Genomic DNA, 23,198 nt, shown 5'->3' with positions numbered 1-23,198 from the left:
AAAACAAAGCAGAAGAGAGAGAGAGAGAGAGAGAGAGAGAGAAGAAAAATAAAGAGGGAAACATGGAGAAGTTCACTGTACTTTTGACAGTAAAATAAAAGTTGTGGGCATACTGCAGATTCTACTGGAGAACTTTTCCAAAGGATTGAAAGAAAAGTTGGGGATACACGTGTACAACATTCGACACCAATACTCCAAACTGAGAGAATCAAAAGAGAATCGTCGGAAAGAGGAGATCCTCGTGCATGTTGACTTTTCAGAGAACTACCTGTGTAAATACACCAGTGAAATCCAGGCAGTTCACTTTGGTGATTCTCACAAGCAGGTGACCCTCCACACCTGTGTTGGATATACCACAAATTATACTGTTTCACTTTGCTCACTGAGCTCTTCTATGCGGATGACCCCTCTGCAATCTGGGCCCATCTCTCAAAAACACTGGCCTACTTCCTTGAGCTCTGCCCATTGGCTACTTTTGGAATCTTACTTTGTCTTATATTAATTAAATGTTTTACAATGGTTCTTGTTCAAAATGTTTGCAATAAACTATTGTCTTCATAAGTTAATTTTTTACATAGATGTCATTTCCACCACAACCATATTTTTGAGGTAAATTAATATATGATGTATAATTTACATTCATTGATTTGTTTTAGATAGGGAAATCATATGGTTGTTATCTTAATCTCACAAAAAGGTTAAATAAATGTTTTCAGCTGTCACAAAGGCAAGTTTATAAATTCAGGCTTCATGTTGAATTATTAATATTAGGAAAACCTTCAAAATCACTTAAAATAATATTCAATACAAGTTAATGTACAAACGCATAATAAATGTGTTATAAATTAATTGTACGACATTTCATATTCAACTAAAATGTATGTTTAATGTCATGATGGAAATTACATTTGTCTATTGCTGTGAGAAAAATGAGAAAAATATTTAAATTCCTGATTTGTACGATCACAGCCATTATCAGATATTGTTTCTAGACAAATCAAAGACAATTATAATACTGCTAAAATTGAGTTTCAATACGTATTAATTTCTGAACGCTTGCAGGGCTAAAGTGCCTGAATTTTCAGAATCACACAGGTACAGATTTCGCGTCAACCAGTCACTCAATCATTGTAACTTTTTTTATATAAGAACATAATTTCTGCCCATGCTGCTGTTGACTGTTGCCAGTTAGCCAGCATAATCTAGCTATCTGGGTACTAAGCGCTCATCAGGACGACTGACACTCGAGTCTCAGCTCCGCGACATATGTCTTCAATTTGGGCACCAGGGGTGTCCTTGGTAATGGCTAGTAGGGATGCAGCTTTTGTAAAATAATTAGGACAATATTAGGACAATTTACGCAGCAAGTTGGGAGAATTAACGTAGAAGGTTGCGAAAATTAGGTTAAGGTTATGAAAAGGGTTAGGTAAAATGCTAAATATTTCAACATTGACGTTCATTTGACAAAAGCTGGTTCCCTTCTAGCCATGACCCGTCTACCTTGGGTCATGCGTGTCCATCTTCTTTAGCATTCCGACTGGAAACACAGATGCTTACACGCACAGCAAAACCTTTCAGCAAAACCCATTCAACCAACAAGGTATTTGCAACAAGTGCATGAATAGAAGTCATGTTTATGTATAATAAAAATACATCTATATTTATCTCCCTTGACTAGCTACAGGTTATACGTTTCAATAGCACTCCATGCTATTCAGTTATTGATGCGCTTCTGTTTGATATCAGGCTCCGTGTAGCTAGCAAGCTATCAAATCTGAAGGTAATTTTAGCTAACGTAGCTAGCTTCTCTTGAAGGCTTTCATTGGATTCAGCTAGCTAATTAGCAAACGTTAGCTAGCTTACTAGTTTATGTTTAATACATACAACTAGCTAGCTAGCTAGCCTCCCATTTAGCTATTGTCATTATGAATTGCTAATTTGTGTGCACTGAAAACTTAGCTAGCTAGCTATCCATCCTCTTTGCTTATTTGTATAACTAGTTAGCTGTTAGCTTGCCATCGTTTGTTGTTCAACTGTAACCGAAAGGACATACTAGCTAACTTCTTAAACAAGCTACGTTACTCACCGTTTACTGTAGCAAGTTAGCTGCTTTTTAGCTAACGTTAGCCACAGTACAATGGTGTCAGTACAGGCTGACTTGATTGCTAATTCATTAGACTCAGGACAACATTTGAAATACATAACTAACCACATACCTTAAGCTAATGACGTCTATCCAATACAGTTACTTGTTAGCACAATTATATTTGACTGTGGTTTATGTCCACAGATAATCGAGTGTTGATTCAGATGGTCTGTGCTGTGTAATCATGCTGTGCATGGTGACACTTAACTTTGGTCCGGGGTGTTAGTTTGGCTTGCTAATGCTGAAGCACACTAACACCCTGGACCATAGCTGGTGACACTGTGCACATTGGTAATTATTTAAACATGTTGTTCCTGTTGTCCTGTAGGTATGTCCTTCCATCAGGGTCGAGGAGGTGGAGGCTGCCCCAGAGGAAGAGCCCCCCCAGGTCTACATGGGGGTCAACATGGCTCCCACCAAAACTACCGGCCCACCAACCTAGGACCCCCACCTCCCCAGCCGCCAATGCCCCCCTACCACTACGACCCCCAGGCCCAGCACAGCTCCTCTCACAGCTATGGTGGCCAAGGAAACAGTGGTGGGGGTGGTTACATCACTGCACATTCAGACTACATGTCTTACCCCCCTCCAGTGCCCACTCAGGGGGGTATGACGGCCAGTCCCCTCAGCCAGTGCCCTGTACGCCCGCCCTTCCCCAACCCCCAGAGCCACCCCAACTTCCCCCCTCCTCCTCTCGCCGGCAACACCTCTGGAAGCTCCATATCTGGGTCTCCAGCGTCAGCTCAGAGTGCTTACCACTACATGATGCCCTCCGTACCCCCTCCACCTTTTCCTCACCCTCCCGGCATGCCTCCTACCATGCCTCCACAGTCCATGAGCTACCATCAACCTCCCTACTCCATGAACTACTCCCATCCTCCATTCCCTCCTCTGCCCAACTTTAGCCCAGGGAACTACGGCTCCCACCAGGGTCCCAGCTCCTTCAAGCCAGACCATGGGGGCTTCAGGCACGGTCCTCATGGAGGAGGAGGGCAGCAGTATAAGGCTGAGAAACAACAGCAAATGGACGACAGGGGTCAGAGGTCGCCGGAGAGAGGCAGAGGGGGTCGCCATGACGACCACAGGCAGCAGAAGGGTGGCTATGCTTACAGCAGTCGTGGTGGTGGTGGCGACAGACACAAGATGGACTTCCCCATGAACCAGAGAGGGAAGGACCGAGGCAGGAGTCCGGACAGACGCAGGCCGGAGGGAGGGAGACACCGGTCAGAGTACGAACAGCGTGGGAGGACTCCTCCTACCCGTCACCGGAGTCGAGAACGCAGCAGGTAAGTGTCGGTCCCATGCCCAACGTATAATGTTCTCATTTACATTTTGGTCATTTAGCACAGGGTTTCTCAGACACGGTACTGGGGCCCCCCTGGGTGCACGTTTGGTTTTTGATTTCAGCTGTGTAGTTCTAGGGCAAAAACCAAAATGTGCATGGGTGGCTGGTTGGGAAACCCTGATTTAGTAGACACTCGTGTTCAGTGGACTCTCATGTTATGCGTTATTGTGTTTGCTTTGATGCAATGCTTTCAATACCAGATCTGTATCTGTATGTTGTACATTCTAAGAGAAGTGTGTGTCTGTCTGTGTGTGTGCGGGTATGTGTATTCTCAGGGAGAGGCATCGCCACAGAGACAGTCGGAGGTCTCAGTCACCTGACCGACACAGGAAGAGACCTAGAAGGTAATGGATGCTCACGTTTACTATTTTTAAAATTATTATTATTAATTATTTAATTTGACCTCTAATCTGTCTGCTTGCATGTATATACACCTAGGGCTATATTCAATCTGTATTGCTGAAGCGTTACGGGTTGCACAATATACATTTTAGGATAATTTTGGATTGAGCATACATATGCATCAACAAATACAACTTTGAAGATTGAATGCAGTCTCCGCAAACGTGGCAACATTGCCTTTAAATTTCAATCATGCTGTAACGCTGAACTTTCATGATACGGATTGAATAGATCCCCTAGTTATAATACTGAACCCGGAAAGTACTTAGCTTGTTTCCCACGTCTTTGATTTCAATTATGTGCACACAATATAACTATTTACACAGTAGGAGCAGAGATGGATGTCTCTCTCTCTCTACTCTCTCTCTCTTTTGCTTTGTTTCCCAATGTGACCATTTCCCACTCCCATTTATGTGTGTCTCTCCCTGCAGTCGGTCAGGCAGCAGAGAGAGGAAGCGTGGTCGCTGGGAGGAGGAGAGGGACCGGAGGTCCGACGGACCGGGGATGAGCAGAGACAGAGAGCGCAGCTATACCTCCGTCAGGAGCCGAGACACAGAGCCTGAAGTCTCCATAGATAGAGACAGAGACCGGGAGAGAGGCGAGAGGGAGAGAGGCGAGAGGGAGAGAGGCGAGAGGGAGAGAGGCGAGAGGGAGAAAGGGGAGGGAGATGAGAGAGAGGAGGACGAGTTGCTGAAGCCTGCGTGGATCCGCTGTACCCATGCTGAGAACTATTACTCCAGCGATCCCATGGATCAAGTGGTAGGAGGCTAATCCTGGCTTTCCTTTGCTGACTTTGTTAGTTTGACACAAACAGGTTAATTCTGTATGACAATGTAACTAAATTTCAGATTTTCCTCTTACAGTATGCACCAGAAATGTATTTGGAAAATGTCTGAGGATACAACACCATATGAATACTTATATCTCTGATAATCATTGAGGCATTTACAAATGCTCTGATCTGTCAGTGATTCTCTGTCAGTGATTTTTACCACCACAGCTTTCTACTGTCTTTCAACCAATTGTTCAAACTTCTCATACTGCCTTTTGAAACTCTGTGTGACCCTGTTTTGTTGCTGTAGGGTGATTCTACGGTGGTGGGGACCAGTAAGCTGAGGGACCTGTACGAACGCTTTGAGGAAGAGCTGGTCAAGAGACAGGATCGTGCTCAGTCGGCCCGGCCCAAATGGGACCCCCCCAAGACCAAGCTAGATGAGGAGCCCGGTACTGTATTGATATCAGATAGTATCCCCAAAGGTATTTCAACTCTAACACTGGTTATGTAACGGTGGAATGTGAAAATGACAGTCGTGTCTTGTGTTGAAGTAAAGAAATACTGTCGAACCTGCTTTATAAACTGTGTAGAACTTGCCTTGCCATGTCTGAGATTGATTTAATGTGATTAGGAATGACTTCAGCCCTGTCCGACAACTAGGAGAGTTAAAAAGAGAGAGTGATTAGCTACAACATTTAGTGCACTAAGATTGACTCAGTGTTCAGGCTTGTCAACCTGTTTTCAGTAGCAATTACTGTCTATACTGTGAGTTCAGAACTCTCGGTGAAACCCTGTGCACAGCAGTGCATCTACGTATGTCCAGGTGTTGGTTTTTGCAGGAACAACTAGTATTAAAAAACAAGTGTGAAAACCATACACTAGAGAAGACAGGTGACCGAAAGCGAGTGTTGTGGTGGTTGTGTTGAGACCTCCCTCTGTGCACTAGCCACTGACAGTGTCCTGGTTGTTGTGTGTCTGTTCCAGAGGAGTGCCACAGTCACAGCAGCAGTGAGTCAGACTGTGAGTCTGACGGGGGAGGCAGTACCTGCTCCAGCAGCTCTGACTCTGACGTGTTTGACGTGATCGCTGAGATCAAGAGGAAGAAGGCCCATCCAGACCGTCTGCATGACGAGCTGTGGTACAACGACCCAGGACAGGTCAGAACCTCCTGCACTTGATGAATTGATTAATGTCTTTGACTAATTGAGGTGATGTTGTAGATTGACCCTTGTAGTAATAATAATAATAATAAAGAAACTAATCAGAAAATGTTCATTCAAAAAAATCTAGTTTCATAGTCCAGGATGCCTTTCAGATCATAATGAATAGGAGTACATAGAGGGACCAGATCGTAGATCACTACTCCTACTGTTTTATGAGTACAGGCCCTGCTCTAACATGGTCTATCACAGCCTGCTTCTCCAACTCTGGTCCTGAAGAGCTAGGGTTGTGCAGGGTTTCATTCAAGCCCCGCAGTACCACACCTGATTTAAATACAAGGCTGGAATGAAAGCCTGTACACCCAGTTGAAGAATCTTAGTCTAAAACAAATGTTATTGTTGAAAGAGACCATATTCCTCCAAAATACTTGTAATGGCATTTTATTTGAAACCTTTTTAAACAATGCCCATGACAGGGTAACTATGATTTTAAATTATGTGGTGTTGGAAACAAACATTGCAGATGTACGAATGCACGTAATTTAATCCTGTATCGGTTTATTGCAAACGTGTTTTATAATAAGTGTATTTTAAGTGATTCATTCTGTTTTGGTGACATCTTTTGCGTGCTGTCAAAATATCACCTCTTGTGTTTATGTGTACTACACACATGCCACAATTCCCTTCAGCACCTGTTACGGTTTGGAGGAGTGTTCATAGTGGTTATGGCTGTCCTGTGTGTGTGTACAGATGAACGATGGGCCGTTGTGTAAGTGCAGTGCCAAGTCCAGACGCACAGGGATACGCCACAGCATCTACCCTGGAGAGGAGGTAAAAAAAAAAACACACACACACACACACACACACACACACACACACACACACACACACACACACACACCCTACTCTACTCTCTCTTCTAAAATATCTTGCATTGATTCACACTAAAATACTATAGGATAGATATTCTACAGACTATTAAACATTAGTACAAAGACTCTCTCTCTCGCTCTCCAGTCGGTGAAGGAATGTCGTCCGATGAACAACAACTCTGGGAAGCTCTACCACTACAGAATCACTGTGTCTCCACCTACTAACTTCCTGGTATGAATACATCTGTCTCACTCTCCATCTCGATCCCTCTCAAACGTTATGCCCTATAGTGGTTCCTCCTTTAAAAGTTGCGAGATTACGCCGCGGTACTTAGAGGTAATTTGTGGTTTAGTACGGTACCCTGCGTCACCACTTCATTGCTCCAGACCAGCACAAGGGGGAGTTAGAGCAGTGATTATGCTTTTGGGTATAAACCTAAATAGAAACTGATAATTGTGCACAACTTCAGTATTACTTACAAAAAGTGTTGTTACACTAAGGTTTTTATTTGATTTTGTTAGCAAAAATAATCATCTTACTGTAGTACTGTAGGCCACTCCCGACCAGGCATGTTGTACAGCGCCTGAGTGGCGCAACGGTCTAAGACACTGCATAGCAGTGCAAGCTGTGTTGCTACAGATGCTGGTTCAATAGCCATGCTGGCCTTGACTGGGAGACCCATGAGATGACTAGGTTTTTGGTTTCTCTCCCTCTAAAAACAGAAATAAATCATTTTAAATAACAAACTGGCTTTATTTATAAATTAGTAACAATGTCTCACCCCATGTTCAAGAATGGTCTTTTTATTGCTTATTTTACGTTATTTTAAAATGAAATCATCTCCAAAATATTTAAGGGGCATTGCACTAATAATGGCGCTGACAAGGGAAACGTTCCTGCTGTTCTGTTCTTCGTGCCAGTTTGCACGTTCAAACTAAAACAATGTAACTAATAATGGCATCTTTATGCTTTCATTAATAAAATAATGATAAAAATACTCTATCAAAATGCCATTTTTTTTGTTGTTATGGCTCCATAATGAATTACTATGGGAATAAATATCAGTGAATTACAGAAATATTGTTACAAAGTTGTCTAATGAAAAACAAATTGTTGCTTACTGGAAAATACTCTTTCAAACACACGGTCACGTTGTACAGCGCATTATGGCTATTAGCAGGGCTATATTTTGGCCTTTATGGCTGGCGCACAATTGGCCCAGTGTTTCTCTCCCTCTAAAAACAGAAATAAATGTTTTGGCCTTTACAAATATTATTTTGGCCTTTATTCAGATTACAATCTGAAAACGAAATAACCTCCAAAATATCGTTATATATTGTCAAGTTGATGGCACAGTCGTATAGCTGGCACCTATATAAAGCTGAGTGACTCACTCATTTATGGCTTTGGATCAAAATAAATAAGTACCAACATTCTTTCTGATAGTCTTTAATAAAGAAATGTTTCGCTTATCCTGACCTGGACACCATGAACAGTATTATAATAGCCCATTATGGGCAATTAACAGGACAATATACCTTTACCAACGCCTCTCTGTATTTTGATAATTTTGGATGGGTGCGTCGGAGTGCAAAATGCGTTGCTACAGATGCAGGTTCGATACCCGTGCCGGCCGCCACCGGGAGAACCAGGCTTTTGGTTTTAATTTTGAAACCTCCAATCCTCTATATGTAATTATTGGCGGAGAGTCACGTCATATTTTTCGATATACTGTAGGTCTACCGTAGGTGACATGAGTCTCACTAGTGTTGAGTAATGTGCTGTTAAAAGTGGTGTAGGTCTTATTTATTTAAAGAGCATATTTATGTTAGAAGCAATATGATTTGAAGCAAAAGCCTACAACTATTTTAGCACCCACCGTTTTGCGCTGCTCTTAGACAAGCATGGGGACTGGTCTTGATATATCAATGAGATGTTTATTTTCACTTAATCTCCGTTTGGGTATTGGTTAGACTAGAATTAAATAATTAGGGTGCAGAAAGGTTATGCTCTTAGTGTAACCTTTATTTAACTAGGCAAGTCAGTTAAGAACAAATTCATTTTTACAAGGACAGCCTACTCCTTCCTCCCTTGTCGGGGAATTGAACCCCAGTCTCCCGCGTGTCCGCATGACATTGGGATTCTTTTGCTAAATGCCCAGTACTGTACAGCCACCCGTGACGTTGTATGGCGCCATATTTTTTGTTCCATCCTAATGGAAACCCAGAGGGTTTTTCATTTTTCTTGTAATAGAAACACCATATTATTAATCAAATTAATAAGCAAGTACCAATCAAAAGTTTGGACACATCTACTCATTCCAGGATTTTTCTTTATTTTCACTATTTTCTACCTTGTAGAATAATAGTGAAGGCAACACAACTATGAAATAACACACATGGAATCAGTTAAGAACAAATTCTTATTTACAAGGACAGCCTACTCCTTCCTCCCCGTTGGGGAATTGAACCCCGGTCTACCGCGTGCCCACATTCTCTAGTACAGCCATTATTAAAGGTACTTGACGTCACCGCGAAAGTCCGGACATGGCCTTATGTATGGAATTAGGCACTTTCTCATGTTTACTACAGTATGTCTTGTAGGCTATGTTTACTTGTCAGATTGAACAGTAGCCTAATAAAGAAATGCAGGTGGCTTATATCTTCTAAATGCTTTATTATCCAAATGTAAAAGCATATACTGTACAGTACTGTATTTCTTCATCAGCATCTTTGTGCTTTCGTTAATTTTTATATATATATATATATATATATATATATATCCTTCCCGCTGTGGATGTCTATTTCAGCACCGTTTCGCGCTGCTTTGAGACAAGCATGGAGAAACTAAAATGTTCAATTATATTCCATAATATTCTTAAGATATGTGTTGACTGAGTATAAGCAGGTGATGTCTGCTAAATAATCAAGTTAGGTTTCTCCAGAAAGAAATCATTTTAAATAAATGGCTTTATTTACAAATTAGTGAGTGTCTCACCCCATGTTCAAGAATTGCCTTTTTCTCGCTCACTCTAGGTTAAATCTCCAAAATATCATTACTTTTTAAACAAAGTGATTATTAATTAATTTAGAATGATATAAAAGCCCCTTAGATATTCTCACAGATCCTAACAGAAAATGCCTCTTAGATATTAATTTAGAATCCTCCAATCCTCTAAATGTAATTATTGGCAGACTGTCACGTCATTGAATTTTTTTTTTGTAGATACACTGTAGGCCTACCATAGGCGAAATGAGTATTGGTTACACTACAATTAAGTGTGGAAATGTTATCCCCCTTAGATATTAATTTAGAATCCTCCAATCCTCTTATGCTGTAGCCTACTCCCGACTGTCACGTTGTTCAGCGCAATATTTTCCATGCCATCCTAACGGAAACCCTGAGGGTTCCGTTTTTCAATTTTCTTGACATAGAAACACCATAATATTAATCAAATTAAGCTACATTACTTAAGATCAATCCCATGTACTATGTTACTACAATTTTTTTTTAAATTCTCTAGTAATGCCAGTATGGGAGAATATCAAATGCTTCTCCAACTTGCCCTCTGGTGGTCAAACTAGTGCTAACTGGCATTAATGTAAAAAATGTCTGACAATTAAATAACATGCCACAGAATGCTGCAGCAGCCCGCAAGGTGACGCAACTTTTAACCTGTTAGGGACAGATGTTCCGCTAGCGGAACGCCTCACCAATATCCAATGGTATAGCGTGGCGCGAAATACAAATACCTCAAAAATGCCTAAAAAAACTTCAATTTCTCAAACATATGACTATTTTACACCATTTTAAAGACAAGACTCTCCTTTATCTAACCACATTGTCCGATTTCAAAAAGGCTTTACAGCGAAAGCAAAACATTAGATTATGTCAGGAGAGTACCCTGCCAAAAATAAATCACACAGCCATTTTCAAAGCAAGCATATATGTCACATAAACCAAAACCACAGCTAAATGCAGCACTAACCTTTGATGATCTTCATCAGATGACACTCCTAGGACATTATGTTATACAATACATGCATGTTTTGTTCAATCAAGTTCATATTTATATCAAAAACCAGCCTTTTACATTAGCATGTGATGTTCAGAACTAGCATACCCACCTCAAACTTCCGGTGAATTTACTAAATTACTCACGATAAAGGTTGACAAAAAACATAACAATTATTTTAAGAATTATAGACACAACTCCTTTATGCAATCGCGGTGTCAGATTTTAAAATAGCTTTTTGGTGAAAGCACATTTTGCAATATTCTGAGTACATAGCCCGGCCATCATGGCTAGCTAATTTGACACCCACCAAGTTTGGCCCTCACCAAACTCAGATTTACTATAAGAAAAATTGTATTACCTTTGCTGTTCTTCATCAGAATGCACTCCCAGGTCTTCTACTTCAACAACAAATGTTGTTTTGGTTCGAAATAATCCATAGTTATATCCAAATAGCTCCGTTTTGTTCGTGCGTTCATGTCAGTATCCGAAGGGTGATGCGCGGGTGCATTTCGTGACAAAAAAAATCGAAATATTCCATAACCGTACTTCGAAGCATGTCAAACGCTGTTTAAAATCAAATTTTATGCTATTTTTCTCGTAAAATAGCGATAATATTCCAACCGGGCGACGTTATATTCATTCATAGACTGAAAGAAAAACATGGAGTCGTCTCGTGCACGCGCACTCCATTGTCATTGTTCCCTGCCTGACCACTCACAAAAACTCCTGCTTTTTTTCGCCCAGAGACTGCAGAGACGTCATTCTGCTTTCTGGCGCCTCCTGAGAGCCAATGGAAGCCTTAGAAAATGTCACGTTACAGCAGAGATGCTGTATTTTTGATAGAGATGCCCTAGAAGGAGAACAAATTGTCAGACAGGGCACTTCCTGTATGGAATCTTCTCAGGTTTTGGCCTGCCATATGAGTTCTGTTATACTCACAGACACCATTAAAACAGTTTTAGAAACTTTTAAGTGTTTTCTACCCAAATCTACTAATTATATGCATATTCTAGTTTCTGGACAGGAGTAGTAACCAGATTCAATCAGGTACGTTTTTTATCCGGCCGTGACAATACTGCCCCCTATCCCAAACAGGTTTTAAAGGAGGAACCACTGTAGATGGACCCAAAAACCATAACCATAGGATTTCTCTTAAAGTTACATCAGACTTCATTCTGACATTTCTGGTGTGTGTGTGTGTGTGTGTGTGTGTGTGTGTGTTTTGTTCCCAGACGGACAGGCCTACGGTTGTCGAGTACGATGACCATGAGTACCTGTTCGAAGGCTTCTCCCTCTTCTCCCACATGCCTCTCACTAACGTAAGCACCATGCAATGGATCCATCCTGCCATCATACTCTCCACTCCCTCTGATCTCTCTCGATTATTATTATTTAAAAAATAATTTAACCTTTATTTAACTAGGCCTGTTGTTTTAAAGTATATGCATATAACTCAGTTGCCTGTGTGTGCTGCCTAATATCAATATTCTGTCCGTCCCTACAGGCAGGTTTATAAAGCAAAGCACCCATTAATAATTCAGAGCCAGCGGCCAGCTTAAAAAAAACCCAGCAACTTAAAATCTTCCTTTTGCGTTGGTCGTCCCCTTTGTTCCAGAGTCAACCTCAGACAAAATTAGGCTGTTTCCCAAATGGCACCCTATGGACCCTGGTCAGGGTACCATTTGGGAAGCACTCTACGTTCCTTTTCAGCCACACTGCTGATGGCGACCTTGGGTTTTAAGTCCACTCCCTCCCTCTCTACTTTTAAAGGCCCATCAGTAACTGTCAAATATAACAGCAGTTGGGACTTTAACTTCTTGGGGCTATGTGGGACGTTAGCGTGCCACCCGTGGCGCACCCTATCAACAGCAGGTGCATTTCAAGAGCGGCAAATTTGAAACCAAATAAATGTCAAAATTCAAAGTTCTCAAACATACAACTAACTTACAGCCTTTGAAAGATAAACATCTCCTTAATCTAACCACGTTTTCCGATTTCAAAAAGGTTTTACGGGGAAAGCATAAAGTTAGGTTATGTTAGGAGAGTACATTGACAATAGCTGTGTGTAGTGTATTGTCGATTCAAAGACAGACGTCACCAAAACCATAAAATCAGCTAAAATTATGCACTAACCTTTTACAATCTCCATCAGATGACACTCCTAGGACATTATGTTAGACAATGCATGCATTTTTAGTTCTATCAAGTTCATATTTATATCTAAAAACAGCGTTTTACTATGGCGTTGATGTTCAGGAAATCGTTTCCCTCCAATACCGGCAGTCAAGTCATGACGACAAAATAATTAATTAATATTAGAAAACATTGGTAAAATATTATATTGTCATTCAAAGAATTATAGATTTACATCTCTTGAACGCAATGGACTTGCCAGATTTAAAATTAACCTTACTGGGAAATCACACTTTGCAATAATCTGAGCACTGCGCCAGAAAAATACGCATTGCGATACAGACTAACCGCCATGTTGGAGAGATCTAAAATCGAAAATACTATGTAAATAATCCATTACCTTTGATTCTCTTCATCAGATGTCACTTCCAAAGAATCCCAGGTCCATAACGAATGTAGTTTTGTTCAAAAAAGCTCATCATTTATGTCCAAAAACCTCCGTGTTGTAGCACATGATCTAAGCCAGCCGGACTTCACTTCACTTCAAGAACGGAAAAAATATATTTATGTTCGTTCAAACATGTCAAACGTTGTATCGCATAAATCATTAGGGCCTTTTTTAACCAGAACATGAATAAAATTCAAGGCGGACCATTGGGTTCTCTTTTAAAACGTTTCGGAATGAGAGTACCCACCATCAACTCGCACGCCAGGTGTCTAATGGGCCATCACGTTCCATGGCTCTTATTCGGTCAGATCTCACTGTAGAAGACTCAAAACACTTTGTAAAGGCTGGGGACATCTTGTGGAAGCAATAGGAAGTGCCAAAATATTCCTCAGCCCCTTTGTTTTTCAATGGTATAGGCTTAAAGTCAATTCAACACATCAGGTATCCACTTCCTGTCAGAATCTGTCTCAGGGTTTTGCCTGCCAAATGAGTTCTGTTATACTCACAGACACCATTCAAACAGTTTTTGAAACTTTAGGGTGTTTTCTATCCATATATAATAAGTATATGCATATTGTAGTTACTGGGTAGGATTAGTAACCAGATTAAATCGGGTACATTTTTTTATCCAGCCGTGAAAATACTGCCCCCTATACCCTAACAGGTTAAAGGCCTCATACGTATCGACAGAGGATCCATCTTTAGCAGAGGTTTTCAAAATTGAGGCGTGCCTTCAGAGAGTTTCAGGGGAGGCTTGAAAGGCAAGCCAAGTTGAACTTTATTAGGTTCTTTCATATACATTCTTGTCCCAAAAGGATGACAAATCGATGGAAGGCAAGGCCTAGCTGAATAAGGCAGTGATTGAGAGAGTTGTGTGTGTGTTTGAATATTTGTGTAGGTTTGAATAATGACGCGAAATGCGCATATTCGGTCAATAATTCCAATTTGAAAAGAATTTGGCGAGAATTAAACGCAGATTACCACGGGATAATTTAAACAATCCCTTGAAAAACCTTGCATTACAGAAGGTCTGGGGGTTAGAGACTCCAGAACGCAGCGATATTAGCCCCTGCTAGTTAGCTAGAGGGGTGGCACCACTGCATGATATACGGTGGGCCAGGTTAATCCTCCAAAATGGACTCCCGTTCAGACAACAAAGAGCATGTAACTGGGAGATTAAACATGGAAGAGCAGGCTTATCTCCTTAAAGAGATTGGAGTCACTTAATGTTCAAAAGCCGTGTGTAAAGAGATACCGCGTGTGGGTTGTTTGTGTTCGGTATGTGTGGGTTGGGTGTGTGTTCTCTGTGTGTGTGTGGGTGTGTGTTCTCTGTGTGTGTGTGTGTGTGTGTGTGTGTGTGTGTGTGTGTGTGTGTGTGTGTGTGTGTGTGTGTGTGTGTGTGTGTGTGTGTGTGTGTGTTTGTGTGTGTGTGTTTTTGGGCTGCAGCCGCTGCTTATGGAGATGAGGATTTAATGAGTTTTCTTGAAAAGCTCTAACCTCTGTCTAACATCATGGTAATGAGTGTTCCTCTACTCTCTTCTTCCCTCTACCCCCCCTCTTCTCTTTCATCATCCCAGATTCCATTGTGCAGAGTGATTCGTTTCAACATAGATTACACCATTCACTTTATTGAAGAGATGACACCAGAGGTCAGTAAAGCCCCTCTTTCTCTCTCTCTTCCCTCTCAATTCAAAGGGCTTTATTGGTATGGGAAACATATGTTTGCCAAAGAAAGTGAAATAGATAATAAACAAAAGTGACCTAAACAATAAATAAATTCACAGTAAACATTACACTCACAAAATTTTCAAAGGAATAGTATAGTATTGTACAGTATTGTAACGATGTGCAAATAGTTAGTCAGAGGTGGAAAAAGGACTCCATTGTCCTACTTGAGTAAAAGTAAAGATACCTTAATAGAAAATGACTAAAGTAAAAGTATCCCAGTAAAATACTACTTGAGTAAAAGTATCTGGTTTTAAATGTACTTAACTACAGTGGTGGAAAAAGTACTCAGCACTCATACTTGAGTAAAAGTAAATGCTATACATGAAATTCCTTATATTAAGCAAACTAGACGGCACGATTTCATTATTATTGTTATTTTTTATTTATTTTTGACAGCCAGGGCACGCTCCAACACTCAGACATAATTTACAAACTAAGCGTTTGTGTTTAGTGAGTCTGCCAGATCAGAGGCAGTAGGGATGACCAGGGACGTTCTCTCAACCATTTTCCTGTACTGCTAAGCATTCAAATTGTAACGAGTACTTTTGAGTGTCAGGGAAAATGTATGGATTAATAAGTACATTATTTTCTTTAGGAATATAGTGAAGTAAAAGTTGTCAAATATAAATAGTAAAGTACAGATTCCCCAAAAAACAACTTAAGTAGTACTTCTATTGTATTTTTACTTAAGTACTTTACACCACTGGTTAAAGTACAACAGGGAAAATAAATATAAACTTGGGGTTTGTTTTTCACTGTTTGCCCTTTTCTTGTGGCAACAGATCACAAATCTTGCTGCTGTGATGGCACACTGGTATTTCACCCAATAGTATCAACATTGGATTTGTTTTCAAATTCTTGAGGGTCTTTCACTATTGCTTTCTCCTCTGTAATTGGAGTTAAAAGGTTGTTGTTCTTTTGGTTAGGCCCCCCCCCCCCCCCCCTAGTCTTCTCACCCAAGGCCGTAAAGAAGTAGAGGTTGGTTTTAACCTACACCAGCTAAATGGACTGATAAGGAAGCGTTGGAAGCCAAAGATTAGGGAACTAGATTTGACTATCAAGTTACATATATCAGCATTAAGGTGTGTGTGTGTGTGTGTGTGTGTGTGTGTGTGTGTGTGTGTGTGGTGTGTGAGAGAGAGACTGTTAACCCTTTGTTTTCCTATTTCCATGTTCAGAACTACTGTGTGAAAGGACTGGAGCTGTTCTCTTCCTACCTATTCCAGGATATACTGGAGCTCTATGACTGGAACCTCACAGGTGAACAACACACCATGCTCCTACCCATTACCTCCTATCCCCCAGCCCCTGCTCCCTACAACTAGGCACTAGGGGATAGGCACCTGCACTCCCTGTTCACCCATGACTGCTTGGCCACGCACTTCTCCAACTCAATCATTGTTTGCCACGACCTCATTGTTTGCCCGCTACCACCTGTTTCCGCCTGCTAGTACAGGTGCATCAAATCTGGGACCAAGAGGCCATCAGACGGTTAAATAGTATATATAAAAGGCTCATCTGAAATCACTACTGCTGTACACATCTTTCCTATACTGTCCATTCTGTTGATACACACACATATACATACATACGTACGTACGTACGTACGTACGTACGTACGTACATACTGACCAAAAATATAAGGCAGCTTATGGTAGAGAGAGGAACATTCAATTCTCTGGCAACACCTCTGGTGGACATTCCTGCAGTCCTCAACTGGCAGCTTCATTAAATAGAACCCGCAAAACACCAGTCTCAACGTCAACAGTGAAGGGGCGACTCCGGGATGCTGGTTTTCTGGGCAGAGTTGCAAAGAAAAAGCCAAATCTCAGACTGGCCAATAAAAAGAAAAGATTAAGATGGGCAAATTAACACAGAGGAACTCTGCCTAGAAGGCCAGCATCCTGGAGTCGCCTCTTGACTGTTGACATTGAGACTGGTGTTTTGCGGGTACTATTTAATGAAGTTGCCAGTTGAGGACTTGTGAGGCATCTGTTTCTCAAACAAGACACTCTAATGTACTTGTCCTCATGCTCAGTTGTGCACCGTGGCCTCCCACTCTTTCTATTCTGGTTAGAGACAGTTTGCGCTGTTCTGTGAAGGGAGTAGTACACAGCGTTGTACCAGATCTTCAGTTTCTTGGCATTTTCTCACAAGGAATAGCCATCATTTCTCAGAACAAGAATAGACTGACGAGTTTCAGAAGAAAGTTCTTTGTTTCTGGCCATTTTGAGCTTATAATCGAACCCACAAATGCTGATGCTCCAGATACTCAACTAGTCTAAAGAAGGCCCGTTTTATTGCTTTTTTAATCAGAACAGTTTTCAGCTGTGCTAACATAATTGCAAAATGGTTTTCTAATGATCAATTAGCCTTTTTAAAATGATAAACTTGGATTAGCTAACACAACGTGCCATTGGAACACAGGAGTGATGGTTGCTGATAATGGGCCTCTGTACACCTATGTAGATATTCCATATACAATCTGCCGTTTCCAGCTACAATAGTCATTTACAACATTAACAATGTCTACACTGTATTTCTGATCAATTTAATGCTATTTTAATGCACCAAAAATTTGCATTTCTTTCAAAAACAAGGACATTTCTAAGTGACCCCAAACTTTTGAATGGGAGTGTGTATATATTGCTTCCAGAGGCAGTTTGAAACTTGGTAGTGTGTGTTGCAACCGAGGACAGGTTATTTTTACGCATTTCAGCACTCGGTGATCCCGTTCTGTGAGCTTGTGTGGCCTACCACTTTGCGGCTTAGCCATGTTTGCTCCTAGACATTTCCACTTCACAAATACAGCACTTACAATTGACCAGGGCAGAAATTTGACAGACAGACTTTTTGGAAAGGTGGCAATCCTATGTTGGTGCCACGTTAAGTCACTGAGCTCTTCAGTATGGCCATTTTACTGCCAACGTGGAGATTGCATGGCTGTGTGCTCGATTTTATACACCTGTCAGCAATGGGTGTGGCTGAAATAGCCAAAGGGTGGTGTCCACGTACTTTTGTGTGTATATACACTACTCGTCAAAAGTTTTAGAACACCTACTCATTGAAGAATTTTTCTTTATTTTTACTATTTTCTACATTGTAGAATAATTGTGAAGACATCAAAACTATGAAATAACACATGGAATCATGTAGTACCCAAAAAAGTGTTAAACAAATATTTTATATTTGAGTTTCTTCGAATAGCCACCCTTTGCCTTGATGACTCTTGGCATTCTCTCAACCAGCTTCATGAGGTAGTCTACTGGAATGCATTTCAATTAACAAGTGTGCCTTGTTAAAAGTTATTTTGTGAAATGTATTTCCTCAATGCATTTGAGCCAATCAGTTGTGTTTTGACAAGGTTGGGGGGTTAAACAGAAGGTAGCCCTATTTGGTAAAAGACCAAGTCCATATTATGGCAAGGACAGCTCAAATAAGTAAAGAGAAACTACAGTGCATCATTACTTTAAGACATGAAGGTCAGCCAATAAGAAACATTTCAGTCACAAAAACCATCAAGCGATATGATGAAACTGGCTCTTATGAGGACCGCCACAGAAATGGAAGACCCAGAGTTACCTCTGCTTCAGAGGATAAGTTTATTAGAGTTACCAGCCTCGGAAATTGCAGCCCAAATAAATGCTTCAGAGTTAAAGTAACAGACACATCTCAACATCAGCTGTTCTGATGAGACTGTGTGAATCAGGCCTTCATGGTCGAATTGCTGCAAAGAAACCACTACTAAAGGACACCAATAAGAAGAGACTTGCTTGGGCCAAGAAACACAAGCAATGGACATTAGACCGGTGGAAATTTGTCCTTCGGTCTGGAGTCCAAATTGGAGATTTGTGGTTCCAACCGCCGTGTCTTTGTGAGACGCGGTGTGGGTGAATGGATGATCTGTGTATTACTGGTGACACTGTCTGAGATTTATTTAGAATTCAAGGCACACTTAACCAGCATGGCTCCAACAACATTCTGCAGTGATACGCTGTCCCATCTGGTTTGCGCTTAGTGGGACTATCATTTGCTTTTCAACTGGACAATGACCCAACACACCTCCAGGCTGTGTAAGAGCTATTTGACCAAGAAGGAGTGTGATGGAGTGCTGCGTCAGATGACCTGGCCTCCACAATCCCCCAACCTCAACCAAATTGAGATGGTTTGTGATAAGTCAGACCGCAGAGTGGAGGAAAAGCAGCCAACAAGTGCTCCAGATGAAGCTGGTTGAGAGAATGCCAAGAGTGTGCAAAGCTATCATCAAGGCAAAGGGTGGCTACTTTGAAGAATCTAAAATCTAAAATATATTTTTATTTGTTTAACACTTTTTTGGTTACTACATGATTCCATATGTGTTCTTTCATAGTTTTAATGTCTCCACTATAATTCTACAAAAGATATAAAAAAAAAAAAAAAAAAAAAAATATTATAATTCCACTATAATTCTATAAAGAAAAAACCTTGTTCTAAAACTTTTGACCGATAGTGTATATTCCGGTCTCTGACACTGCTCGTTCGTATATTTCTTTATTTCTATTTTGGGGATTTGTGTGTGTTGTTAGGTGTACTGTACTGTTGGAGCTTGAAACATAATTATTTCGATGCACCTGCGATAACATCTGCAAAATGTGTATACGACCAATAAAATTAGATTTTGAGACTGAAGGTGTAAACGGTTCATCTTATTTTCAGTATCTTTGTTGTTTCCCCACGCAGGTCCAGAGTGGGACAACCAATCTCCTGGATGTCAGAAGTTCCACTTCATGCCTCGCTTTGTCCGCTTCTTACCTGGTGAGACTGTCCCTTCTTCAGAAATCTCTCTCTCTCTCTGGTGGAGAATGTTGGTACTGCATGCTGTTGGATGTACTTTGTGTGCATGAGTGTGTGTGTACACATGAGTTGTCCTCTTAATGCGTTGAGATTCAGATCTATGGATTTTCCGTGTATCTGTCCATGCGAACATTTTGTAAATGGAGATCAATCAATTTTGCATGAGTGTCTAAACCTGACTGTGTATTTGACCTTGTGTGTGTGTGTGTCTCATTGTATGTTCTTTGTGTTTCTGTCTGTCTCGGTCTGTCGGTCTTGTTTCTCTGTGTGTATGTGTTTCTGAATGTGTGTTTGTCTGTGTATCTCATGATCTCTGTGTTTGTCCCTCCCTGTCAGACGGTGGTAAGGAGGTGCTCTCCATGCACCAGGTGCTCCTCTACCTCCTGCGGAGCTCCAAGCCTCTGGTCCCTGAGGAGGAGATAGCTGACATGCTGCAGTGGGAGGAACTGAAGTGGCAGAAGTACGCAGAGGAGTGCAAGGGCATGATCGTCACCAACCCTGGCATGGTGAGAGAGGATAAGAGCACTTTCATGGACTGTATTCAAAATGGCACCCTATTCCATAAAGTGCAACAGGGTCCATAGGGTGTGTGCCTGTGATTGATAGAGTGCTGGATTGGCAGGGTTTGCACTTTTGAGTGCACATTTCCATGAATTCACGTGCTCTTTTTGTAACATAACACAACAATATACTTACCAAAGTCTGATAGGATCTGAGTCTATATGTGTGTCAAGCGTCTCCGAGTAGGAGTGCTGATGTAGGATCAGTTTAGCTTTTTAGACCGTAATAAATACGATTTGTATGGACAGGTCCTAGATCATTACTCTGAGACACTTTATCAATATGTTCCCTGGTCTCATAGTCTTTGTTGTTGTTGTTTCAGAAGCCTAGCTCTGTGCGTATTGACCAGCTGGACAGAGAGCAGTTCAATCCAGAGGTCATCACCTTCCCCATCATTGTCCACTTTGGGATCCGGCCCGCCCAGCTCAGCTACGCTGGGGACCCCCAGTAAGATCCTCCCTGTAACCCGCAAACCCCAACCCCACCCCCTCACCACCCAGGGTCTCTTCCTACTGCCCAACTCAGCTACGCCAGAGACCCCCCCCCCCCCCGTAACTCGCTAACCACCCAGGACCTATACTACACTCCCCCCTGCCTCTGATCCTCCCCGCCCACAAACACTACAGTATACTCCCCCTCCCTCAAGACACACTCCTTTCCCTCCCTTCTCCCCTGTTCCCCGTACTGCTTATTCAAAGCATCTCTCACAGGACGGTTGATGGTGGCACTCTTCTGTGTTGAGAGGGGGAATGTCGGAGAGCGAGTGGGAGAGAAAGATCGGCGTGACATTTTCACATGCGTCGTCACGGGGTCCTAAGGTTCCGCCAGGCGCTGTCGCCGTGGGAACGGCACGGTTTGTCTCGTGAATAGTAATGACACACACACACACACAGAGGAGTAGAGGGAATACTGTACTGTGCATGTGCATAATTACCAAAAGCTTACTGTATATTAAATTATCCTCTGCTATCGTCTCCGAAGTGTAGAGAAAGCAACAATAACAACCAAAACAAAGCGCCAATCAAAAGTGAAACTCTTCGACTAGTTTCTCTTTGTTGTCTGTGTCTCTTATCTGTGTCCTGTGACAGGGTTCCTGTCAGATACTTTAAGGAGATTAGGGGCCCATCCCGAATGGCACCCTATTCACTTTATAGTGCACTACTTTTGACTTGTGCACTATGAAGGGAATAGATGCCGATGATGAGGGATGGAAGGCTTTATAGGTAAACAGGAGAGATCTTCTCGTTATGAATCCCTGCCAGTATTGTGTTTCTGCTCAGGTCTGTGTCATTTGAGTGATGTTAGTCACCTTTTCATAATGTTAGGGATGTCCGACCTTCAGTCTGTCTCTGTGCTCTCTTGCTGCGGTCACACGTGTGCGCACACTCCCCGCAAACCTCGAAGCCGCTAACGACAAATTTATGGGCGGCTGGGGACATCATTAACGACAGTTGGCTTTAATTGCATTGATGGCAATGCCACAGAGAGGAGAGTGAGTGGGGGAGAGAGGAAGAGCGAGGACATGGCTGCATATGTTAAGCTGTCCCTTCCTGTTTCCTTGCCTTAGAAAATAATGTTTAGGGTCGTTCTAACCACAGTATCTCTATAGAGGGCCACAGAGGGAGGGAGGGAGAGATGGAGGGAGAGGGAGTGAAAGGAAAAAGAGAGCGAAAGAGGAGTTAGAAGCAGAAGGTGAGGAACGAGTGTAAAAGAGAGAGCGACGGCAGGCATGCAGCATATGTTAATGAGAGAGTTTGTGGCAGACACACACACCAGCCTGTGGCACCTTGAGAGCACAGAGTGGATCTTCTGAAAGGTCATGTGAGTGTGTTGGGGAGGGAGGCCTCGCAGGCTGAGCTTCACCCTGCCCTCCTCTTCTCTGCCGCGGCCCCTGGCTGCCGACCGTACAAACACACGCCGTTAGGCCGGTGGTGAGCCTGTAATCAAGGCGGTAAAGCCGTCTCTGCCTCAGTCTCCCTCTACACCGTTCAGTAATGAAGTCGCCGTATTAAAACTCCCTAATTATAATTCCCCTCATCTCCAGTCCTCTCTACCGCATGTTTCTCTCTCTTCCTGTCCAGCCGGCCGCTACTCATATAATTGAATAACTTCGGCTATAAATGAGGAAAGAGCCTTAATGGAGAGAAGCGGTCAGAGATGGCCAGAGTCACAGTTAGTCTCTCTGTCTCATTACTAGAGTCAGTCCATCTGAGGAGGTTTTTCAATGGTCCATCATTATCACCTATCCCACAACAGTGTCCTTTTGAAAAGCAAATTAAGACCAAAACCTAATATAATAGATTGTTATTGTGGCATGTGGAGGGACTTCCCTTCTCTTGCCACACACACGGAACTGCAGCACTTTACAGAAGAGTGAATAGTGAGTGAACTAGTCTTACAACAACCAACCAGCGCTTATAAACTGTTTTATCTCTACTGCCTGGGTGGGTGAAGGCGGCCTCACCGGCCTCTCTGGTCTGAGACCTACAGAAGAGCCATCCCAGTCCACAACACACACACACACAGAGCAGACTAATGGAGTAATGTCTGGAGGCTACTGTTAATTTATGTTTAATAATGGTCAGTGCTGTTGAAATATTGATGTGTTGTTCTGAGCCTCAGCTTGACTTCTGCCCCCCCAGGTACCAGAAGCTGTGGAAGAGCTATGTGAAACTACGCCACCTGCTGGCTAACAGCCCCAAGGTCAAGCAGATAGACAAGCAGAAGCTAACACAGAGGGAGGTGGGTACCACACACTACAGTACATCTCCCTGGC

At 42.1% G+C, this 23,198-nt stretch overlaps 1 protein-coding gene across 3 annotated transcripts in view; it reads left to right on the top strand.

Annotated features, from left to right (window-relative positions):
- The first annotated feature begins 1,188 nt into the window (after positions 1-1,188).
- Positions 1,189-23,198, top strand: part of drosha (drosha ribonuclease III) — a 156,638-nt gene continuing 134,628 nt past the window's right edge. Inside the window, exons 1-15 of one of the 3 annotated variants that reach the window (XM_029699834.1) lie at positions 1,189-1,600; positions 2,475-3,432; positions 3,767-3,835; positions 4,325-4,652; positions 4,976-5,117; positions 5,653-5,825; positions 6,579-6,659; positions 6,846-6,932; positions 11,952-12,038; positions 14,878-14,949; positions 16,207-16,288; positions 19,748-19,822; positions 20,198-20,367; positions 20,745-20,869; positions 23,065-23,164. In XM_029699834.1, coding sequence (XP_029555694.1) covers positions 2,477-3,432; positions 3,767-3,835; positions 4,325-4,652; positions 4,976-5,117; positions 5,653-5,825; positions 6,579-6,659; positions 6,846-6,932; positions 11,952-12,038; positions 14,878-14,949; positions 16,207-16,288; positions 19,748-19,822; positions 20,198-20,367; positions 20,745-20,869; positions 23,065-23,164 — 2,547 coding nt within the window. In that variant the 5' untranslated portion in view covers positions 1,189-1,600; positions 2,475-2,476. The other 2 variants (XM_029699814.1, XM_029699824.1) reach the window with 2 other exon arrangements.

The sequence above is a fragment of the Salmo trutta genome, chromosome 2 (genome assembly GCF_901001165.1).
Source record: "Salmo trutta chromosome 2, fSalTru1.1, whole genome shotgun sequence".
Lineage (NCBI taxonomy): Eukaryota > Metazoa > Chordata > Actinopteri > Salmoniformes > Salmonidae > Salmo > Salmo trutta.
The sequence above is the reverse complement of the archived record's forward strand: the minus strand, read 5'-3'. Positions and strand labels throughout refer to the sequence as shown.